This window comes from Falco biarmicus, chromosome 7 (assembly GCF_023638135.1).
Source record: "Falco biarmicus isolate bFalBia1 chromosome 7, bFalBia1.pri, whole genome shotgun sequence".
In the NCBI taxonomy this organism is placed as follows: domain Eukaryota; kingdom Metazoa; phylum Chordata; class Aves; order Falconiformes; family Falconidae; genus Falco; species Falco biarmicus.
In genome coordinates this window covers 55,150,327-55,169,973 of record NC_079294.1, presented here as the reverse complement: position 1 = coordinate 55,169,973, position 19,647 = coordinate 55,150,327, and the positions used below count along the sequence as shown (strand labels likewise).

General features: G+C 42.7%; 1 protein-coding gene across 9 annotated transcripts in view; it reads left to right on the top strand.

The window, feature by feature from the left end:
- Nucleotides 1-1,657: 1,657 nt before the first annotated feature.
- TCF12 (transcription factor 12) overlaps nt 1,658-19,647 on the top strand; it is a 173,917-nt gene continuing 155,927 nt past the window's right edge. For 6 of the 9 annotated variants that reach the window (XM_056345689.1, XM_056345688.1, XM_056345687.1 and 3 more), the window contains exons 1-3: nt 1,788-1,933; nt 3,061-3,160; nt 3,940-4,012. In XM_056345689.1, the coding sequence (XP_056201664.1) occupies nt 3,086-3,160; nt 3,940-4,012 (148 nt within the window). In that variant the 5' untranslated portion in view covers nt 1,788-1,933; nt 3,061-3,085. The other 3 variants (XM_056345683.1, XM_056345682.1, XM_056345681.1) reach the window with 3 other exon arrangements.

The window sequence follows — 19,647 nt, the reverse complement described above, 5'->3', positions numbered from 1 at the left end:
TAAAATATGTTAAAGGGCATTCCTCATGAAATGTATAGTGATCTCTGTCACTGGGTGCTTTCAAGTGAACGACTATTTATACATCAAGGAGAAAAAGTACATATTTATGTCCCTCAGGGGCACAGGGAATGGAAGTCGTTGTGTTGATATTTTAATACAAATTGCTTCCTGCATTTCTAAGTGGCAAATACATGAATATTCATAGAATCACAAGGCCCAGGTGATCATCCAGTACACGGCACACATGGGAGAAAACCGAAGGAGAATGTTTTAAGGCTCCAAAACCTCCAGCGTGCCTTTGCCCGGGGGTGGTAAGTTTGTTATCACCCTCCCCTTCCTGCGGAAGGTGTCACAGGCTGGAGCTGGAGCTGGGGGTGGGAAGAGCGGAGCTGGAAGGGGCGGCGGGGGCCGGAGCGCGCCGTGCACCTGGCTGCGTGCCAGCCCAGGGGGGCGCCAGCAGCACCCCCGAGGGGCGCCCACCCCCGCCCCTACCCGCCCCGTGCGCTCCCGCACCGCGCTAACCGTCCGCAGCGCTTTAGCTCCTGCGGGGCTGAGGTCGCCTGTCCCGCCGTTTCCCCGCTCCCCCCGCTCTGACGGACCGTGACGGGAGCCACCGGGGCTCCCGGCCCTTAGTGCCCCCGCGGAGCCGAGCGGGGCGGGCGGCGGCGCCCGGCGTTGGGTGAGCGCGGGGCCGGGCCCGGGCGGTGGCGCGGCGGTGCCACCGGGGGGCTCTGCAGGCCCGGGAGAGGCGCGGGCGGCTGCGCGCCGCCAGCGGGGGCCGCGCCCTTGCCCCGCACCGCGCCTACCCTAATCCGCACCGCGCCTGCTCTGCCCCGCGCCTTGCCCCGCACTGCGCCTGTCTCGCACCGCTCCTGCCCTGCCCCGCACCTATACTGCCCCGCTCCGCATCGCGCCTGCTCCGCACCTCTCCTGCCCTGCTCACACCAACGCTCACCCTGCCCTGCCCCGCTCCTGCTCCGCACCGCTCCTGCCCTGCCCCGCTCCGCACCTTGTCCCGCGCCCCGCCGCCTGCACACTGCAGCCACCTTCCCCGCAGGCCGGGCTGTTCGCGCTGACGGCGGGACGCGCCTGTCCCCGGGCGGGAGCGGGGGTGCCCGGCGGGGGCTGCTGGCCCCGGCATCGCCCCCTCCGGGGAGCCGCACGCTCCCGCACCGCCGTGCGTGTTGCCGCGCTTTGACACGTTACGGGTTCAACCGCGTGTTTCAGGGGAAGCTGCTGCAGAGCGCTCAGAACTCGATGTGACTGACGCGCGGTGGTGTTTGCACAGCGGGGCTGTGTGCTTGTACTGACCCATTAAAAGTGCTCCGGCACATCGCCGGGCGTGCGTGTGCGGGGCGAGCGCGGGGATGCCCTCGGGGAACGTGCGCTGCTGCCGGCGGTTTGGAGGCGGGGGGCGGCGGGGAGGGGGCTGCTGCCGTGCGCCCGCGGCGCTGTCCCCGGGCGGGCCGGGGGGTCCCGCTGCTTCCCGAGCCGCCGCCACTCGCCCGCCGGGCTTCCGCGCGGCGCACCCGCCGCCATCCACTCGCCGCCTTCGCCCCCCCCCCCCTCCCCAGCCGGCTGGGGGGCGTCCCGGCGGAGCTCGGGGGTAAGGCGGGGGCCGGGCCGGCTCCGAGGGGTGGCCGCGGGGCCGCCGTCAGCGCGCCAGCGCCTCCCGCCCGCCCCCGGCCGGCAGCGACGCGGCGCGGCAAGGGTTAAGGCCGTGGCGGCGCTTGGCGCGGAGGGATACGGAGCCGGAGCCGTGAACGTGGTGCTGAGGCTCGGTAAGCAAAAAAATGTCTGCCTGAGGGAAACCCACAAGTTCCTTCCAGCGGGGGGGGGGGGGAGCGCTCGGCTCGTCGCCTCCCACCCAGCCCGCGGCCCGTCCGCCGCCGCCGGCCCGGCCCTGGTCACCGGAGCGTCCGGGGGGCAGCAGGTAAGTGCGGGCGGCCGGGAGAAGTTGGCAGAGAGCGGCAGGGGAGGGCAGCGGCGACCGGGCGCCCGCGGGGGCAGAGGCGGTGGCGAGGGGCACGGCCGGGCGGGAGCGGGGCTGCCTGGGGGCCGCGGGGAGGCCGCGGTGGGGAAGGGAGGCGCCGAGAGGCGAGTGCCGAGGGGCGGCAGCCGGGGCCCGCCAGCCCGGGCGGCGGGGCGCTGTGTGCGGCGTGCCGGGGGCTCCGCTGGCGGCGGGGCGGGCCGCGGACCCCGGGAGGGCTGTGGCCCCCGGCCCCGGGCAGGAGCGGGTCCCCGCGGGCAGCGGCCGGGCCGCGCGGCTCCCGGCACTCATAAAGGATCGCGGCGGCCGCGGCCCCGGCGCGCCGGGCGGCTCCGAAACTTGGCGGGGAGCGGGGCTGCGGCAGCGCCCCCGCCGCTCCCCCGCCGGGCACAAGGGAAGGCGCGGGCCCCGCCGCCCCTCCTTCCCCGCGCGCCCCCCCCACCCCCCCAACGCGCGCGCACGGCCCCCCGCCCCCCCCCCCACCCCGCGCCTTCCCGTGCCGCCGCACGCGCCTTCCGCCCCCCGCCCGCCCGGCGGCGGCGCGCGCGCCCGGCGGCTCCGCGTCGCGTGTGCGCGTGCGGTGCGCGGGGGCGGCTCCCGGCCCCGCCGCGGTCCCGAGAGCGGAGCGGCGGTGGCGGAGGGCGGGGGCGCGGGCGGGAGCGAGCCGGCCGCCGGCTCCGGGCGGCGATGCCGGGGCAGAGATGGCCGCGCTGAGGCGCATCCCGCCCCGCTCGCCCGCCCCATTGTTGCGGAGCCCGTGAGTCACTTAATCTCCCGGTAATTCTCCGGGCTCGGCGCGGCTGCTCGCGGCGCTCCCGCCGGCCCGCGGGGGGGCGGACCTGGTTCCCGGTGGCGGCCCCGCTGCGGCGCGACCGTGCCCCGCTGGCGGTGGGGGAGCCTGGGATGCGGGGGCAGAGGGAGCCGGGGGAAACTTGAGGAGAGTTGGTTAGTGCGGGGGAGCCGCCGGCAGCGCCGGGCTGCGGGTACCGGCGGCCCCTCGGCGGGAGGGGCCGGTGTCGGGGGCCGGCTCCGCGGTGAAGCGCTGCCTGTGCCTCTCTCCCTGCGCCCAGGAGGTGATCGGAGGAGCGGAGGAAGATGAATTCCCAGCAGCAGAGGATGGCCGCGATAGGAACGGACAAGGAGCTGAGCGACTTGCTGGACTTCAGCGCGGTACGATATCCGCGGGGGCTCCCCGCTCCTGCCCGGTAACGCCACCGGAGCAGGGGCAGGCTGGCTCCGGCTCAGCCAAGTTGGACACCTGAACTTTGATGTAATGTCTAGACTTGCAGATTTAATACTGTAATACCAGCTGGGTCAATTGGTTTAACTGGTTAAAATCAGGCTGACCCAGTGATGGCATAATCTAATAATTAACGTTTGTTAAGCTGGCGTGTGGCACTGGTACGTTGGCTTTTTTTTGTTCTTTCTTTAAACAAACCAAAAGAAAGCTAAATGCCCGCAAATAACAGAGGTTGTTTATGGATAGTTTTGGCATAGAAAATTATAGGTGTTTTCTGTGTGATGCTTTGAACAGATTTCAGAAGGGTGCTTGATTTTTATAAACACAACAGAAAACTACTGGCCCCTCAAAAGTTGTCTTTATCCCAGTGACTTGAAACTCACAGATCAGCAAGGAACACATTTTAAGTTGCAAAATTTAAGATCTGTAACAATTTTAAATCGCCATCATAGTAGTAGGTCTCATTTTATTTTCTTTAAACTTGTTTGTGTTTATGTGGAGAAGAGATTTTTGTGGTGTAAGTCAATTGCAAGGAGTGCTTTAGCTTGTTGGTTTTATGGGTCTACATGCGCATCTTGCGTTATGTTTATTTTCTAGTGGAAAAATGAATGAAATAATTGTTTCCAATTAACATCTTTTAAAAGTTTATGTTAATTTAGCACAGAGTTTCAAAGCCAATTTAAACACTTTTTTTTCCCTCCTTTTGCAGATGTTTTCCCCACCTGTTAATAGTGGGAAAACCAGACCAACTACGCTAGGAAGCAGCCAGTTCAGTGGATCAGGTAGGGTGCATCCAAGATACATAAAGTTCATGTAACTAGATCTCAATGTTTTTAGCTTAGTCTTTGTGTGCTTCAAGTGTGGTAAATCCTTCACTTGTACATATTCTCATAAGACATTCAGATTAATTAGAGATGTGCTCTTTTGATCTGACTTTATAGTACTTTAACCATCCTTTTCCCCTGTATGCCTCAGACTACTCATACCAGTGCAGCGAGGTGTTAAGTATCCCTAGTCATACTGACATGCAAGGGGTCTGTTTATCTGTTATGTTAAAAGTTAATGGCTTCTTTGTTTTTGTTAGTTTGATAAAATCAAACCTACCGGTAAGTATTTCCTAGCCCCTGTATGAAAGGGGAGAACACTTAAGTGAAATGCCAAATAATGAAATACTCTTGACTCGAGGATATATTTCAAAATGCAGTTCTTAAGGAAAATGTAAGGCTAATACAATTTTCTAGTACTGGGTAGTTCTCAAGATCTCCACCAATAGAACTCTCTCATGCTGAAGCTTTATCAGTGCATCTGGAAAACAAGTAACTATTCACAAGTCTCATGTATTTTGTGGCTTCAGTATCTTTTCAATGAGGTCCACCTAATGGCTGTTTTGAGAGGCTTTTAGGCTAAGCCTGTGATAGGAAATAAGTGCATTTTTTTAACAGATACTTTGTATCATTCTTGTGAAGGGTGTATTTATTACTACTTACCAAAAGAGAAACGAAAGTAACTTTTAAACAATGTGTTTTGCTCTTTTTTTTAATGTATCCTTACTGCCTGTGAATACTGTGAAGTGATATTTTTGTTTTTATGAATACAACAAAGTGATGTTCGTGGTTTTAGTTAAGGTTAATGAGAATTTATTTTTAGAGTAGCAGTAGAGGGGTGAAGTAGTTGCTTGAAGTTGTGCAGTAACATCGCCTGTTCAGCTCTTACTGCCAGAGCTGTTACTTTGAGAATCCAAACAACACCTTGCATTTTAGTGATGCTTTAAAACTTGTTTTTAAAGGCATCTTAAAACTTCTAAATCATAATTTTGCAGACTATTCAGAGAGTTCAACTGTCTGCCACATTTAAATTAATGAAAATATGTAGCAGATGTTGCAATTGTCACATACCTGAAGAAGCTTTTAACTTTTTCTCTCCTAAAAATATGTAAGTGGTTTTGTTTTGCTCTTTGAAAGTGTGTCAGGTTTAAATAACTGGCAATAGTAACACAGCAAATTCATATACGGTGTAGTTAATAAGCTTTTTTTTAAAAAAAACCCCAAATATTCAGGACTGTTGTTTCTCAAAAGCTTGCTTTAGAAGACATTCAGGCAGCCAAAACTTATTGTGGGGAGCACAACCTGAGCACCTTTGTCTCCCTTTCCCGTTGCTTTTCCTGAGAGAGTAGAATAACTTTCTGTTGAATAATAAAGCTTTCACTTTTACTTTAGCTCTCAGATCAGTCTTCGGTAGTGGGCCTTGCCCTATTTGTAGGTAATGTGTCCCCTTCTTTCCTTGGATGGCCCAGAAAAAGAGAGAATGCCAGAATACTTAGCTTTCTGGAAGAAACAGTGTTATTGACTCCTTGAATTTCTTCACCAGTATAGGGTATCATCACACAGATACCAATCATGAGCAATACACCGCAGCTGTCAAGCAAGCTGCAACCTCAAGTGAATTCCCCTTGGAAAACATAATGGTATATAGTTGTGGGCTTGAATTTAAAACATTTCTAGTTGTAGAGGTTTACTGGTTAGCGGGATTGTATGCCCTAATTCTTGTAACGTTATGACCTAAGTCTTGACCTAGGGAGATCACTCTGCAGGAGTGAGAGGCGCCAAACTTCGATACTAGTTGTGTTCTGAGTCAGTGTTAAGTATTGTAGAATGACTGTGTTAAGTTTGCTGACAAAGTACAGGCATTTAATTGTGATCTTGCTTTAATTGCAAGTGTTCTGTAACTTTTGGGAGAAACAATGTTTGAAACTTTTTTTGGTTTTACTACTAGAGGCCACTTTTTAAAGAGAAACATGAAAGGAGGAGGTATTCGTTCCTTTGAGCTATCTAGTACTGTGAAGCACTGTATGCACAGGTTCCTAAAAAGTACTTTTAATTTTTTTTCTTTGAATATGGAGTGGTGCTGCCTCTTACAGAGACTTTCTATGATTTTGATGGCATGACAGACGTGAAGCTTCCTTCAGTATCTTTCCTGTTAAACTCAGGTTTTTTTCTTTTTCCGGTTTCCTTTTCTTAGTTGCAATAAGAATGTGTTTATTGTTTGTTATTATAGAGTCCCCACCTAGATGAAGCTTAACGGCCCCTGTTAAGTAGGTTTAAATCAATTGCCTGTCTGCATGGCTCTTAAGACTGTATATTTCTGGGAAATCTGATTTACAATAAAGGAATGGTCATGATGCGTTTTCCTTACCACCACCCAGGGCCCCGGTTTAAAAGGACAAATTAGTTGCTGTTCGAAGATGATTAAGTTCTGTTTGTTTTTCAGGTGTGGCTTTGCAAAGTGTTGGAAATACCAGGATGAATGTTATTAATTCTGGTGTAACGAGCTCTATCTGATACAATTTTGCAATATTTCTATTGATTGTGTTGTAAAAATATGTTTGTCATCAGATTGCGTAAAATAAATAAAACAGCTAATATGACCGATACCTGTAATTTGTAGGAAAATGCTGTCATGGATTAACATACAAATACTGTACTTTGATTAAAAGATAGCTCAAGTCTGGTGTTGGGGCAGGCTTGCTTTTTACAGGTCAGTCAGTTATGAATGAAAGCTGCAGATGAAATAAGTGAACTAATCTGATATATCGTAGTATCTTATGACAGTAAGTTGTGTAAGCTGCTGATAAAGTCAAATAACTTGGTCAGACTACTGGTGAAAATTAACATATTGGAAAAGTAACCTGATACATAAGTCGGTGAGTTAAGTCACAAAACATTCCCTGTCATACTTGCTGTAATTATCTCTTGTTTAAAACAGAACTTCCCATTCTTTTCCCCTCCAAAGCCCACTTGTGAAGATAAAGCCATTTCTGTCTTAGAAATTGTAGAAGGAGAAGGCAAAGGTCAGAGATACTACGTTCTATTGGGCTTCTTCATCAGGCTTCTTTGCAGATTATTCTTAAAATCAAAATTTTCTATGTTGCTGCTATGGGTAAGAGCAGTCTTTATGATTTACAGTGAAATTTTGCTTTGTTTGGCTTTTGTCAAAGCCACAAAATATGTGCCAATACAGACCTGGATGGTTACTGATTTTGCCCAATGCCCTTTATTTATTACAGTAACTCCATAAAAATCTAGTCATAATATTCAAATGCCTGCCATAGGCAACAATAGTGCAATTTTCCTATGGGTCCCGGTAGGTTTGATCTCAATTTCAATTTTTCCTGTGGTTGAAATTTTCTAATCTCAGGTGTGGTACCACAAAACAAACCCCTTTTTCCTTTTCTTATGCAAGGAACTTGTTAGAGGCTAAAGAAGAATATAACTGAGACAGTATCTTCCTAGGTGGCCTACTAGCTTCATTTTTTTGTAGCCTCCTCAAGGATGGCATTATGTACCAATGGCATTTTTTTTGCATGTGGCTGTGCACTTGCATATGGGATGTATCAGCTGAAAAGCTGAGGTAAGATAATGTGGACGTCTAACAGCAAACAAAGTGGTAAGAGTTTAAAGAGGTACAGTTAAAGAGCTAAGTTGTCAAAATATGACCTCTTACCTGTTTCTCCTGAAGCTTGTGAAAAACGAGTGCACGCATTGGTGTGTGGACAGCTTTGGGCACAAGTCTTGTGTGTACCCAGACATTCCTCATCCTAGCCCTACATGGAAAAAAAGCTCCTGAATCTGTCTGTTTGATCTCCATTTGTATTGCTTTGGTCCCTTTAATGCAAATGCAAGAGGCTGCCCTTTCCACTTCTTTCTGCTAATTTACTGAGTTTGTAAGGAATGGATTGGGATAGGCCACTAATTAGTGGCTTGATGCAAAGACCATTTAAGTCGATAGCCTGCCATTAACCTGGGTGTCCCTAAATTAGGGCCCCATGTCTTGAGACTGGACACAATGGCAGTTCTTTAGCAGGTCTGTTAAGTTACCAAACAGCATTAACAAAATTAGCAAAACATGACTCCATTACTGTTTGTCAGTCTTCTAAACTCTTATTTCCTTTTTAGTTTTGCATCAACAGTTCCTTGTACACCTTACCCCACCCCCCCAAAAAAACCCCAAAACCAAAACACAAAAACGCCAAAAAACCAACCCAAAACCAAACACAACAAACCAAAAACAAAACCACAAACCCCCCAAAAACAGCAACCAACCTGGGAGAGACACCTGGCTGGATAGTATTTTAAACAATGTGTTCATTAATCTACAGCAAGCGTTGAGAAAAGGCACTCTCAACTCTGACAGCCAAATCACAGCCTTGGCAAAAACTGCAGAAAGATGAGACTTTTTTGTTTATGTAAATCAGTGCTCCTAACCTTTCAAAATACTTTTTTTTTTTTTTCATTTTCAGAACTGTGATTCCTAAGGAGAATCAGTTCCCTGATACCTTTCTATGTGTGTTTATGGTTGCGATGTGCCATTGAGGTGTAGGAAATTCCCAGTGCCTCCTCCCAATCTCTGTATTAAGGAGTCGGTGAGAGGTCTCATGTAGTCACATAGTCTAGTCCTACAATGTGTTAGGTCACGACAGACTCTTAAAAAATCAAATTAGAAAAAAAAATAGTTAAATGCCTTTATTTCTGGTTTTATCATCCAAAATGTGTTATGATCCTGTGTGGTTTTGTTTGCTGTTCAAAAGCAGATAAGCTTAGTGTGTGTTAAATGCCAGAAATCTAGGGTGGCGTGTTAACATAAACATTAGGTCATGCAGCTGTGTGGCTGCTTTATTATTTTTATTTTTAGTATCGGATTTTGTCCTCTAGCTCCATTAGAAGTGAATGAGCAGACCTGGTAACCTGGTATTTCCTCTTGGGCCTGAAGGGTGCTATATTCTGTCCTCTTCTGGGAAGGGTTGTGCTTGAAAGCAGAAAGGTGTCCGTAGCTGCTTTCCCCTCTAGTTGTTTGTAGGGGAGACCCATCAATTACCCTTCAAATGGGCCAGACGCAAGTGAGATGAATGTTTCGGTCTGGTTCTCTCACCTATTGCAGTTAGAAACCTAGAAAGGTGATGCAGTGCTGATAAATATGTGACTCTGCTGCTTGCCTGTTGGCAGCCTTCCTCTCACTCTTGCTGTCCCTTTTTCTCCTCCCCTTCCTTTGCCTTTGTAAAGGTAAATTATCAGACACATACTCCATGAACAGTCCTGAAAAGTACTGCATGTAAAAGGGCTAAGTAACTTCTTCCATATTCTTATTTAAGAAAGAGGAGGGAGGAAAAATTTTTGGATAAATGGAGGGAACTGATAACCCAACTTTAAAGCAGGTGGTCTCTTGCAAGGTGTTTGTGGTCACATGGATATTGAGGGTTTTTTGTGATTTAAAAAAAAACCCAAACCAAAACCAAAATGGAACAGTAACAGTGTTCTGAATGTAGCTGTGTGACCAGGTAAGTAGGTGTTTGTCCACCATTTGTTGCCATTGGCCGTTCTTTTGAAATGGCCCTTATCACTTCAGGTGATGGTATAAACCTCATGTCACTTGGTCAGAAATCCCTTGCTGTCTTTCAAATAGCAAATTGTAGAATTTCTAGTCGTGTTTGTCCTGTCTTCTGGTTAGATATACACTTGAAGCTGTTAATAAGGGAAACTGTAACTTTTGCTGTAGTGACCTGTAGAAAGCATTCTTTCAAAAAGTTTATCTCTTACTTCCAGCAATCAGTTTTCCCTGGGTGAGAGCAGCGATGTGGTTGGTCATTGTGTTTACAAGCACAACATCTAACCTCCAATCCCTATATAAATGTTACTGTCTTGCAACTCAAGGAAGATCTTTGCAGTGTTATTTTTGGGCAGCTTCAGAATGTCCGGGGTCCCAGTAGTGCCTTGTCCTTTGCTGATGTAAAACTACCCAGGATGGGGCACCTCCCACCATCACCATCCACCCCAGCTAGCAGCTCTTTGATCTGCCAAATTTTGGTGATCCGCTGTAAGTGCTGAAGAGTATCCAGGTGCTTTGGAGAGTGGTCTTAATGGCATGTGGGAAGGAATATGATCTGAAGTTGTTGCTGTATATTTGGATTTACCCAGAGAGTAGTGTTGATGTAGATGTAAACACGAGGTCTGAAGGTTTGGGTGAAAAGGAGGAAGTATCCTGAAAAGAGACTGAGGAAAAATCGTGTCTCATCTGAGGAGTTCCTTTTCTTTAAAGAGAAGTATAAATGAGATTCTTGGGTATTTGTCTGTCCTCTAATGACAGCTGAACTTATACTCAGTCCCTTGATTACTGTAATACTTTTATTATGTCTGTAGCTTTTGGTAGGGTATGTGGGGTTTTGGTTTTATTTGTTTGTGGTCTTTGGCAAGGGAATTTCACGTTAAAAGCTTGTCATTCATACATATATAGCAAAGTTCACATACACCGCCCCTTCTTTCCAGCTGTCACACAAATGGAACTTAACCCCTTAGTCATTTTGCTATCGAGTTGGTATGACAGCTGTTTGTCTCGGATAATTCTACTTTATCCATAGTTGAGCCTATAGATACTCTTACATGCATTTCTGTTAATCTACTATATAGTCTACTATAAACTTGGTAAACTGCTTTATTTAAGTTGCTAAAGGTATAGTATACTACACTAATGTTGAAAATTGTGTGTATTGTGAACAGAAGGATGATTAAAACACTAATGTAATACTATATCACTTGGTAAGACTGGGGTTTGTGGAGACTATTTCTAAAATGGAAAGACGTTTATTAACTTTAGTAGTTTACTAGACCTCTTGAGCTGACTTATCTTGACTGTGGAGATGCAGTTCATTTTTTATATGTTTTTAATTTTTTTTTTTGGTATTCTAATGTCGGAGGATTACATTTTTGGGGAATAACACTGAGCATTTTTAGAAGCTTTATATAATTTCTTAAATTACCTATACAGCCAGATGCGATCTATGTTATATAATGTCTTCTATTTTAAATTTCCTTCAAAAGAAATACTATAGTTTATCAAATTTGAAAAGTCAGTTTCAGTAAATGAATTCATTGAATAAAGTATGTTCTCTAGAAAGCTTTTTTTAGAGGCATTGTCTAATGTGTCAGCACTCCTTGAGAAGTATATAGCAAAACTTGATTAGTTTCATATATTCTGCACTGAGGAAGTCACTAAATAGTAAATAAAGAAGTAAGAAGAGGCACTGTTTTCTTCTGTATGTGAATTATTTGATGGAGATTGTTATTGAATACTGATAAGTAGTTTTAAATTCAGTGTACACCTTAATCACTTTTTTGGTGTTTAAACATTGTAAGAAAAGGGGGAAAAGTATTATAAGGACAGTAAATGTATTTTTAAGATCTTCCCTCTCCCCCCCCCCTAATCAGTGCTGACCATTCCTTCGGTTTGTTGGGTGTTTTATTAATAGGAAAGTTTACAAGTCCCCCAGTTCTATTGTATACCTCAACCTGATGATTTGGAAGTACTTGTGGACTTTTTAAATACTAAACCCCATTATTTACTAGTGGTTGTAGGGGCACTTTTTTTTTTTCCTATTATGAGTCTGAGATGAGATAATGATAATTTTTTTAAGTGTCTTGAATGAGTGCCTTGTTTTTTTCGTTTGTAAAACAAAGCAATGTTTGTAAACAGAACATTCAAAACCATAAAGGACATACTTTTTTGGTGAAGATGTTAACTGAATACCAAGAATGATCAGAAAGAGCAGCTTCTGTTATATTTAATAATATCCCATTGTCTTCAGAGGATAATCAGGCTAAAATGTACCCAATCAATCTTTAGGACTTTGTTAGATTCCTCTTGTATGCTAGGGATGTGTGGGTTTGTGGGTGGTTTTTTTGTGTTTGTTTGGCTTTTGTGTGTGTTGTTGTTGTGTGTGGGTTTTTTTGTTTTTAAGAAGGAGATGAAATTGCTTTAAATTAAATAAACTTCATGTTCTTACTGATGTAATTTAGAGAAATCTCGCTTGATCACAACAGAATAATTGTTGTTGGTGTTTTAAGGAATACTTCGAAATGGGAGGTGGAAGAAGAAGAGACTTGATAAAAAGGGTTTACTTTACAGCCCTGGTGGTAGGGTAATGCTCTCTAGGAATGCTAGTAAAACTTTAGCATAAAACTGGGTAAGGTTTGTCTTGTATACTTCTGTATTAGTTTAGTGCTATGGAAAACTTAAAAAACTGCTCATACAATACAATTGCGTTTAAAAAAGAAGATAAAAAGTGTACATTTCTGGTATTACACACAATTTCTCTTTATTGGTATGTGGAAAATAGGTAGACCTTTTTACATACAGTTGACAGTTTTGAGTTATTTTTTCTGAAGTAAATCTTGTTTATTGCAGTGGACCTGATTTCTTGCTCCTGATCTTCTGCAGAGATTGCCTATACTGTGGTTTGTCGTTTGTTTGGTTTTTTTTTTGTAAGCGTGTGAGATACTTATATTACGCTTTTCAAGTCTGCTTTTTTTGGTATTGCAGACTTCCCCCCCCCCCCCCCCCCCCCCCCCCAGCTGTCCTGCAGAAATGGTGGTATTTCTGTGTCTTCATCGGGTTGTTAGTTACGTGGAGTTCTAGTGATAGGTTGAACCACTTGCTTTTGCTGTTCTACTTTCTCTTGTCTGAACAAAAATGCAGGAAACATTTTGTTTGTGCCTTGTCTCTGGAAGAGCTCTTTGTGCTGCTGAAGACGAAGCAATGGTAACATGGAGAAACTTAAGTTAGGCTGGGTTGGAGCTTTATATAGCAGTGTATTCTGAGACTTGATTTGTGAAAATTACTTTTTAGACTGTGTATTTCCCCCCTCTTTTTTAAATGTAAAGATGAGTAGGCAGAACTAATTGTTGAAAAAAACACACCCAGTAAAACAAAATAAAAATTTGGTCATTTCTAGTTGAGTACCTTTTGGGGTAAAATAACAATCAGTATCAGATTGTGCATCTTAAATGAACTGTGCGTGTGTGTTAAATGAAATTGAGCTTAAACCAACGTTTGCCCTTAATTCAATATAAGCAAGAACTTGATCTGTAGTAATACCTGGTATCTTTTTTTATTCTGTTTAGAGTAGGACCAAAATGTATTGCTAATTTTAATATGGATATTATTGCCTTTGGAGAGTGAATTGATTTATAATTCTCCTGTCTTCTTCCAGGTTCAGGTTTTACAGACAAAATCTGTAGTGTATTGAGTGGTTCCAAGCCTTGCATAAAATAAAACCTGAATGCACATGGTTGAATTTTGTGTGTACAATCTGAATCTTTAACAACTATCTAAAAGAAAAAAAATCTGTGTTTTTTAGTTGGAGGCAATAATAAGAGAATCAGAAGATTTAGTGAAACATGAAACTTGCTGAGTGTGATTCATACCCATTTGCATATAATGTGTGAGAAAAATATTAAAAGTTTAATTTAAAACAACATCACTTTGCAAGCTTGATTTCTCTAGTTCTGTTGGAAAATGTGTTTAAAGCATAAAAGATGTAGATAAATCCCTGATAAAGTCACTGAATTTTGCACTTTGCATGCTGCAGGGATGTCTGGTAACCAAGTGTCTTGAATATTCTACTGTGTTGCATGAGTGTTAGTAGGATGCTGTGTAAGTAAATGTACTTCAGAAAATCCTAAAGTATTTTTAGTCTTCTGTAGGAAAATGGAAGTCACTGTTTATGTTTTTATTTTTATTTGAATGTAAGATACTATTGTCTTGGTGTTATCCCAAGAGCTATTGTGGCTACTCTGTGAAATGATTAAACCAGACAGCTTTGCTTGTAGGACAAACATTTTTTATATTGTGATGTTTTGATGGTTTTCAATGCGACACCTATCCCGTTCCAGTTTCTTTATGCAGCAACTTCGTGAGTCATAATCCTTGCAAAAGAACACAGCTTAAAATAATCACCAATTGTTTCTTTGCAATTCTGTTCACTGCCCACTGCAAATAAACAAGAGCAGAAATGACAATATCATTTAATCCTTTAATGTTTGCTTTTGACGTGCAAAACATTCTCTTGTAATAGAGAAGTAATCCATAAGGAGGGTAGCTGCTCTTTCATCTTCCCGAATGCTAAATGAAGCCAAGGCTTTTATGAAGAGATGGTGATTTAATGAAGATGACCGAGTTTTGGAGTAATGAAAAGCTTTTGTATGTTTCTAAACATGATGCGTGGTGCTTACTATCGCAGAGTTCAAATAGCTGTATTTTGTAGTATGTCTTTGCCAGATTAGTGCTTGTGATGCTTTGATACAAGGTGATTGAATGGGTATGGCAAATCAAAATTTTTTTCTTGTAGTTTGGTTTGAGTTATTTTAGTTGATATAAAAGAAATGCACATCTCTGCCACTTTATGTGTATAAATGCATGTAATGTCTGACGTGTATTCTCTGCTCTATGTAATGCTTTTATTTTGGTAACCTTGAAAATATCTCTGATATCATATTCCCTTGCCAGACAACAGTAATAAGCACACAAAAAACTGGAGCATGAACTTTGTCAATATTACTTGTGACAGAAACATCTGAACTAGATATTTTTCTTGCAAGTGCTTTTAAGATGCTGAATTTAAAAAGCTCAATTGAAAAAAAAAACCCCAAACCAACCAACCAACCAAAAAAACCCAACCCCAAACAAACTAAAAAAAACCCCAAAACATACAAAAACCCCAAACCCCATGAAAAACCCCAAACAAACCCAAACCCCACCTTTTTTCAGTTTCAGTTGTTCATCTCGTTAGTTTATTTGGAATATTTTTTTAATGATCTGTAATATTACTACTTGCAAAGCAAGCTAGATAATGCCTGATACTTCAAAAGGAAGCAAAGGGAGGCTTTAAAGGATGGAAGACCATATCCCCTCCAAACTCTCTCTCCCAAAAGTCATTCAGGCCTCATGACTCTGTGAAAGGGCCTTTTATTTTTCCCTGTTTGTCAGCCAACCTCTTTAAAGTGGGAAGTAGTCAAGTTCTGTGGAAGTTAATCTAATCTTTTATTCCACCAAGATTTTAAAGGAGGTTGCGATTCTTTGCAAAGTTTCTGCTTCTATGTTAGTCGTCAGTATATGAGTGCTGTACAGTACACCCAGAAGTAATCTTAAAGGTTGCTTAACTATTTTAGGGTTGCCAGGAACGTAAAGAATGCAACCACGTTGTTACTTTTCTCATTGTGTTACAGGAAAGATATATCGGACCCTCTGGGGTGAATGAACTTAAGTGAGCAACAACAGGCTGTTTTTTGTTTATTTTTTCAAAGCTGTCATGTAATAAAAGTGCAGAAATGGATATGTAACTAACTACAATTTCTTCCTTGTCCTTTTTAATGGCTTGAATTACTGGCTGATCCCTATGTAGTAGTATACAAACTCTTACAAGTTTAAGAGTGATATGTGTGGCATGGATGCTTGAAACTGTTAGGTGAATAAATTTCAAGTCATGTCAAAGCTGTGCATTTGTGAATACATTTCTGGGTAGAAGGTGAAGCATTATAAAAGACTACTGCTCCACCCACACCCACCCCCTGCCCCGAGTGAATGCAGTAAAACCAGAGTTTATATTTGTGCATGTTCTTTATACTCTTTAAACCCCCTTTGTTTTCAGGATACTTGTTGAGTACTGAATGACAGTTACAATCATCTACTTATTTACTATGTACCAACGTTTCTTTTTTTTCTTTTCCCCCATCGTGTTAGGGGAACTTGGGATCAGAGAAGAGGTAAATACCTGCATATGGGAGATGCTGTGTAATGCAGTTTATATTCTGTGCTAATGGTTGTATTCCTTCTGATCTTTGAATAGTCTGTATTTGTTTTTTAAAGTGAATGGCATTTCTTCTCCTAGATGCAGCTGTTTATTGGTAGGTAATCTAAGTACCCTGTGAACTATTAGCAAAAAAATCTGTTTTGTACCTTATATTTCTGCAACTGAAAACTGATAGCTGTGTGTGTATATCTATATCTCTCTCTATATGACAATGCGATTTGTGCTGCAGTGAGGCATCAGTCAGAGTTTGGCCATCTCATGTATGTGTCATAGGTTGTCTCCGAATTGGATACTGGAGAACATGCTGTTGCCATAGCAATGAAAGTCCTTTTGAAGGCAGGATTCTTGGCAGAGCTGTTGCATCTCCTGAAGTGCTGGGTGCATTGATCTGAAAGTACCTCGTCAGTATTAGCACGTAGCTTTAGTTAAAAGAGCGGGAAGTATAGATTTCTTTAAAATACATCATTTTCTTTTTTTTCCCCCACAGCTAATTGTTAGTTGAACCCCCTGTTTGTAAAGCTACATATGGCTTTTTAAAATTTTACCCTGTGAACAGTTCTCATATAACATACTTGGCCTGAATGCACGTATAGATTGAGCTGTAGTAACAGCGAGCTACTGTTCATTGTGAAAGTATTATTGTATGGCTTTCACGGTTTCCTACAGTACTTGTCCCTTTCAGTGCTTGGAAAATGTATTTTTAGAGAGTTTCCTCCATGATTTTGGTTACTGCAAAACATGATGTTTTCTTTTTTTTCTAAGTAAAATGGTTGCCATGCTCCCATATTTGATCCCGTAAATGATTTCTATTACAGAGCCCTAAATGTGACAGTAATGGGCGACAATCGCTTTTGGAGACCTATAGTCCCATATTTTATTTTTTTTTTAAAATACCTTATGTAGGATCGTTTTTTTTTTTAGCAAACACTGCTAGATCTTTGTGTATAAATATTTCATCCTCAGAGTGTGGTTTTGTTACCAAATTAAGAAAAGGCTGTGAATTTCTTGTGTCCCATCAGATTGATACTTTTTGACAAGTGAGGTTTTGTTCCCCAAGATAAAGTGTAAGCGTTCAGAGACCATTTGTATAGCGCTGATACTCTAGGCAGCAGTAACACCCATTTCTACATGTGCTGTGAGGATGGAGTTGATTGTCTCCTGTCTTACGAAAGTTTTGACTTTTCATTTCTATTCCTCATTTTAAAAATAGTTTGATCGTTTTACATAAGGAAAAAATTAATGTGATTACCACTCTGCAGCATATTCTTTCATGTGGACTGGGATTTCCATGTTTAAGTGTTCCTTTAAGGTTTTCATTTTTAAAATTTAAAATTCATGTTAAAAATTTAACATTTTAAGTGTTACTGAAAAAGCCTCTAGAAAAGAATTTTGAAGTTACCTGTATAGCTTGCTCCAGCCTTTGCAGCTTTTTATGTAACATAGTCTTTAGCTTTATCGCTTTCTCTAATATAGTAGGTAGAGATGAGACTTAAACGAACCCTTAATTGTTTTTTTTTTTTCTCCTTCCAAGTGAAATTAAGGAAAAATGAAAGAAAGTAATACTTAAAAAGAACTTTCTGCCTGCTGTGGCAGATGTGTGCGTGTGCGATACTAGCGATCTTTAGTTTGGGTTTTGTTTTTCAATCCCTGCCTGCTTTTGCCCCTTCGTTAGAGTAGGAAAGACATAGCTTCAGGTTGCCTTGGCCTTGGGAAGCATTACTGAGCTGCTGCTCTAAGCAGTTCAGACAGGACTTGGTACTGAGAGTTTCTACGTTTTTGTTCTAACCTGGATAGACAAGTTGTGGTGTAAGTGACCTTGGTGTGGTGACCAGATCCTGTACCAAGGAGAGGTCAGCATTGATAACACTGAGAGCGTGAACCAAAGGAATTAGACTCCGCAAGGTGGCTGCTTGTTGTTGTTTTCCCTTTTTAAGCAAATTTAATGCTGTATCAGCGGACATGTGTACTGAAGCTCTCTAGCTATCCTTGGGAATGAAAACAACAGCAATAACTCAAGCTTCCTCTAACTTTTGCTGGTCTTGAGTCACACATTTGGGGAAAAAAGGTCTTTCACGGCTCCAACAAAAGTTCCATTTATGTGTCCTTTTAGCCTTCGAGTCAATTAATCCAGATTGAGTAGGCACTGTTTTTGGGATTGTGGCAGTTCAATTGAAATACATTGAGATAAGCTCATTGTGTTCAGAATATCTAAGTATGTATTAGTACTGGCCTGATTTCATCAGGCTTAGCAAAGATAGTGTTTAAAATGAGTTTAGTACAAGAAGTTAGGTATTTTATCTTTTGAAATTCTAGTTCTGAATGAATTTTATACTTGGATGACTGATTTTAAAATTAAATGAGCAGCTCATGTAATTCATGTTAACAAGCTTCCGTGTTGAGATATGAAATACTTTTCAATATCCTCTGGTTTTGTTTTCATTTATGCTACTGTTTTATCAGATCTGTTAAATTATAGGGATATGGAATACTGAATTATGAACAAAGTAAAAAATTATCAGTAAGTGGATTTTTTTTTTGTTTTATTGACTTTTTTCATTGAAATTCATACCTAAAAAATTACTAGGAATAGCAAATTCCTAGGAGATACTATTACTCACTTAATACTTAGTGCAGTTATTTTTGTAATTTAAATGAGGTAAAGCAGGCATTAACATCTCCATCAAAAACTTTTGCCAAGATTGTATTGCATCATAAAGGAGAGAAGATAATCTTGAGTTTTAAAGGACATAGCAAAGAGGCAGTTTCTGTTCATACCTTGCTGCACACTTCCTATGTCCCTTTGAAGAGCTGCCTTTTTTCTTTTCTATTTTCCTGTTTCCTCAGCTGTAAAATGTGGGCTAGTGTTCATGTTGTAGATGAGACAGTGTTTTCTGACTTCCTCAGTTCAGGGAAATGGTGGACTTGGAATGGGTTAACAGGAATAACCTAAGCAGAATTAAATTAGGTTGCACGTATTTTCAGTGTTAATATCTACTCCCTCCTTTTGTATATAATTTCTATGTCTCTGTTTAATTCAATCTTTGACTTAGGTTGATAGTGTTTGATTTTTTCAATTCAGTTCTTAATATCTACTGTACAGCTTTTAAAATGTACCTTCTGTTTTTTTTTAAATATGGAAATGCAAATTTCAGTCTAGGACTCATAGCAATCTACAAACTGTTTCAGCATACCTTCACAGATTACATATGCCTCTCACTTCTGTAAATTTTATTTGAATCTAATCCAAACAAGAAAGTGCAGATAAATAATTTGCCTGAATTTCTTCAAGGAAGAAAATTACTAGTCTAAAAAGGCTTCCTGATAAGTAAACAGAAAACAGCCCTGTCCATAGCTATCCTTTGTATTTAATGGATTAAATTCACTTTGACAGCTGGATATATGTACCAGTGTCTAGCCTATGGCCATGATCTAATAATCATGGATATGGTAACAAGTCGTCGAAAAAGATTCAGTAATCAAGTGGTTTTTTTGACAAAACCTACTCTGACTGAAACAAGAAACAAGGCTGTGTTAAATGTGACTGCATTTGCTACTGTGCCTGTATTCTGAATACTTAATAAATACCCTTTGGTATGTTGTAGACAGAACCTATGCTTTAACAGAGATGGAAAAGGTAATTGTGCTGCAACAGCATGTGTTTAAAAGTTATGAAACAAATTTGATCTAACCTAATGATCATGAAGAACTTGGTTTCAATACATTAATTTCTCCTTCCCCTGCAGTGCTTTTCAACTTGTTTTCTTCTGTCATAAAAATAGTTGT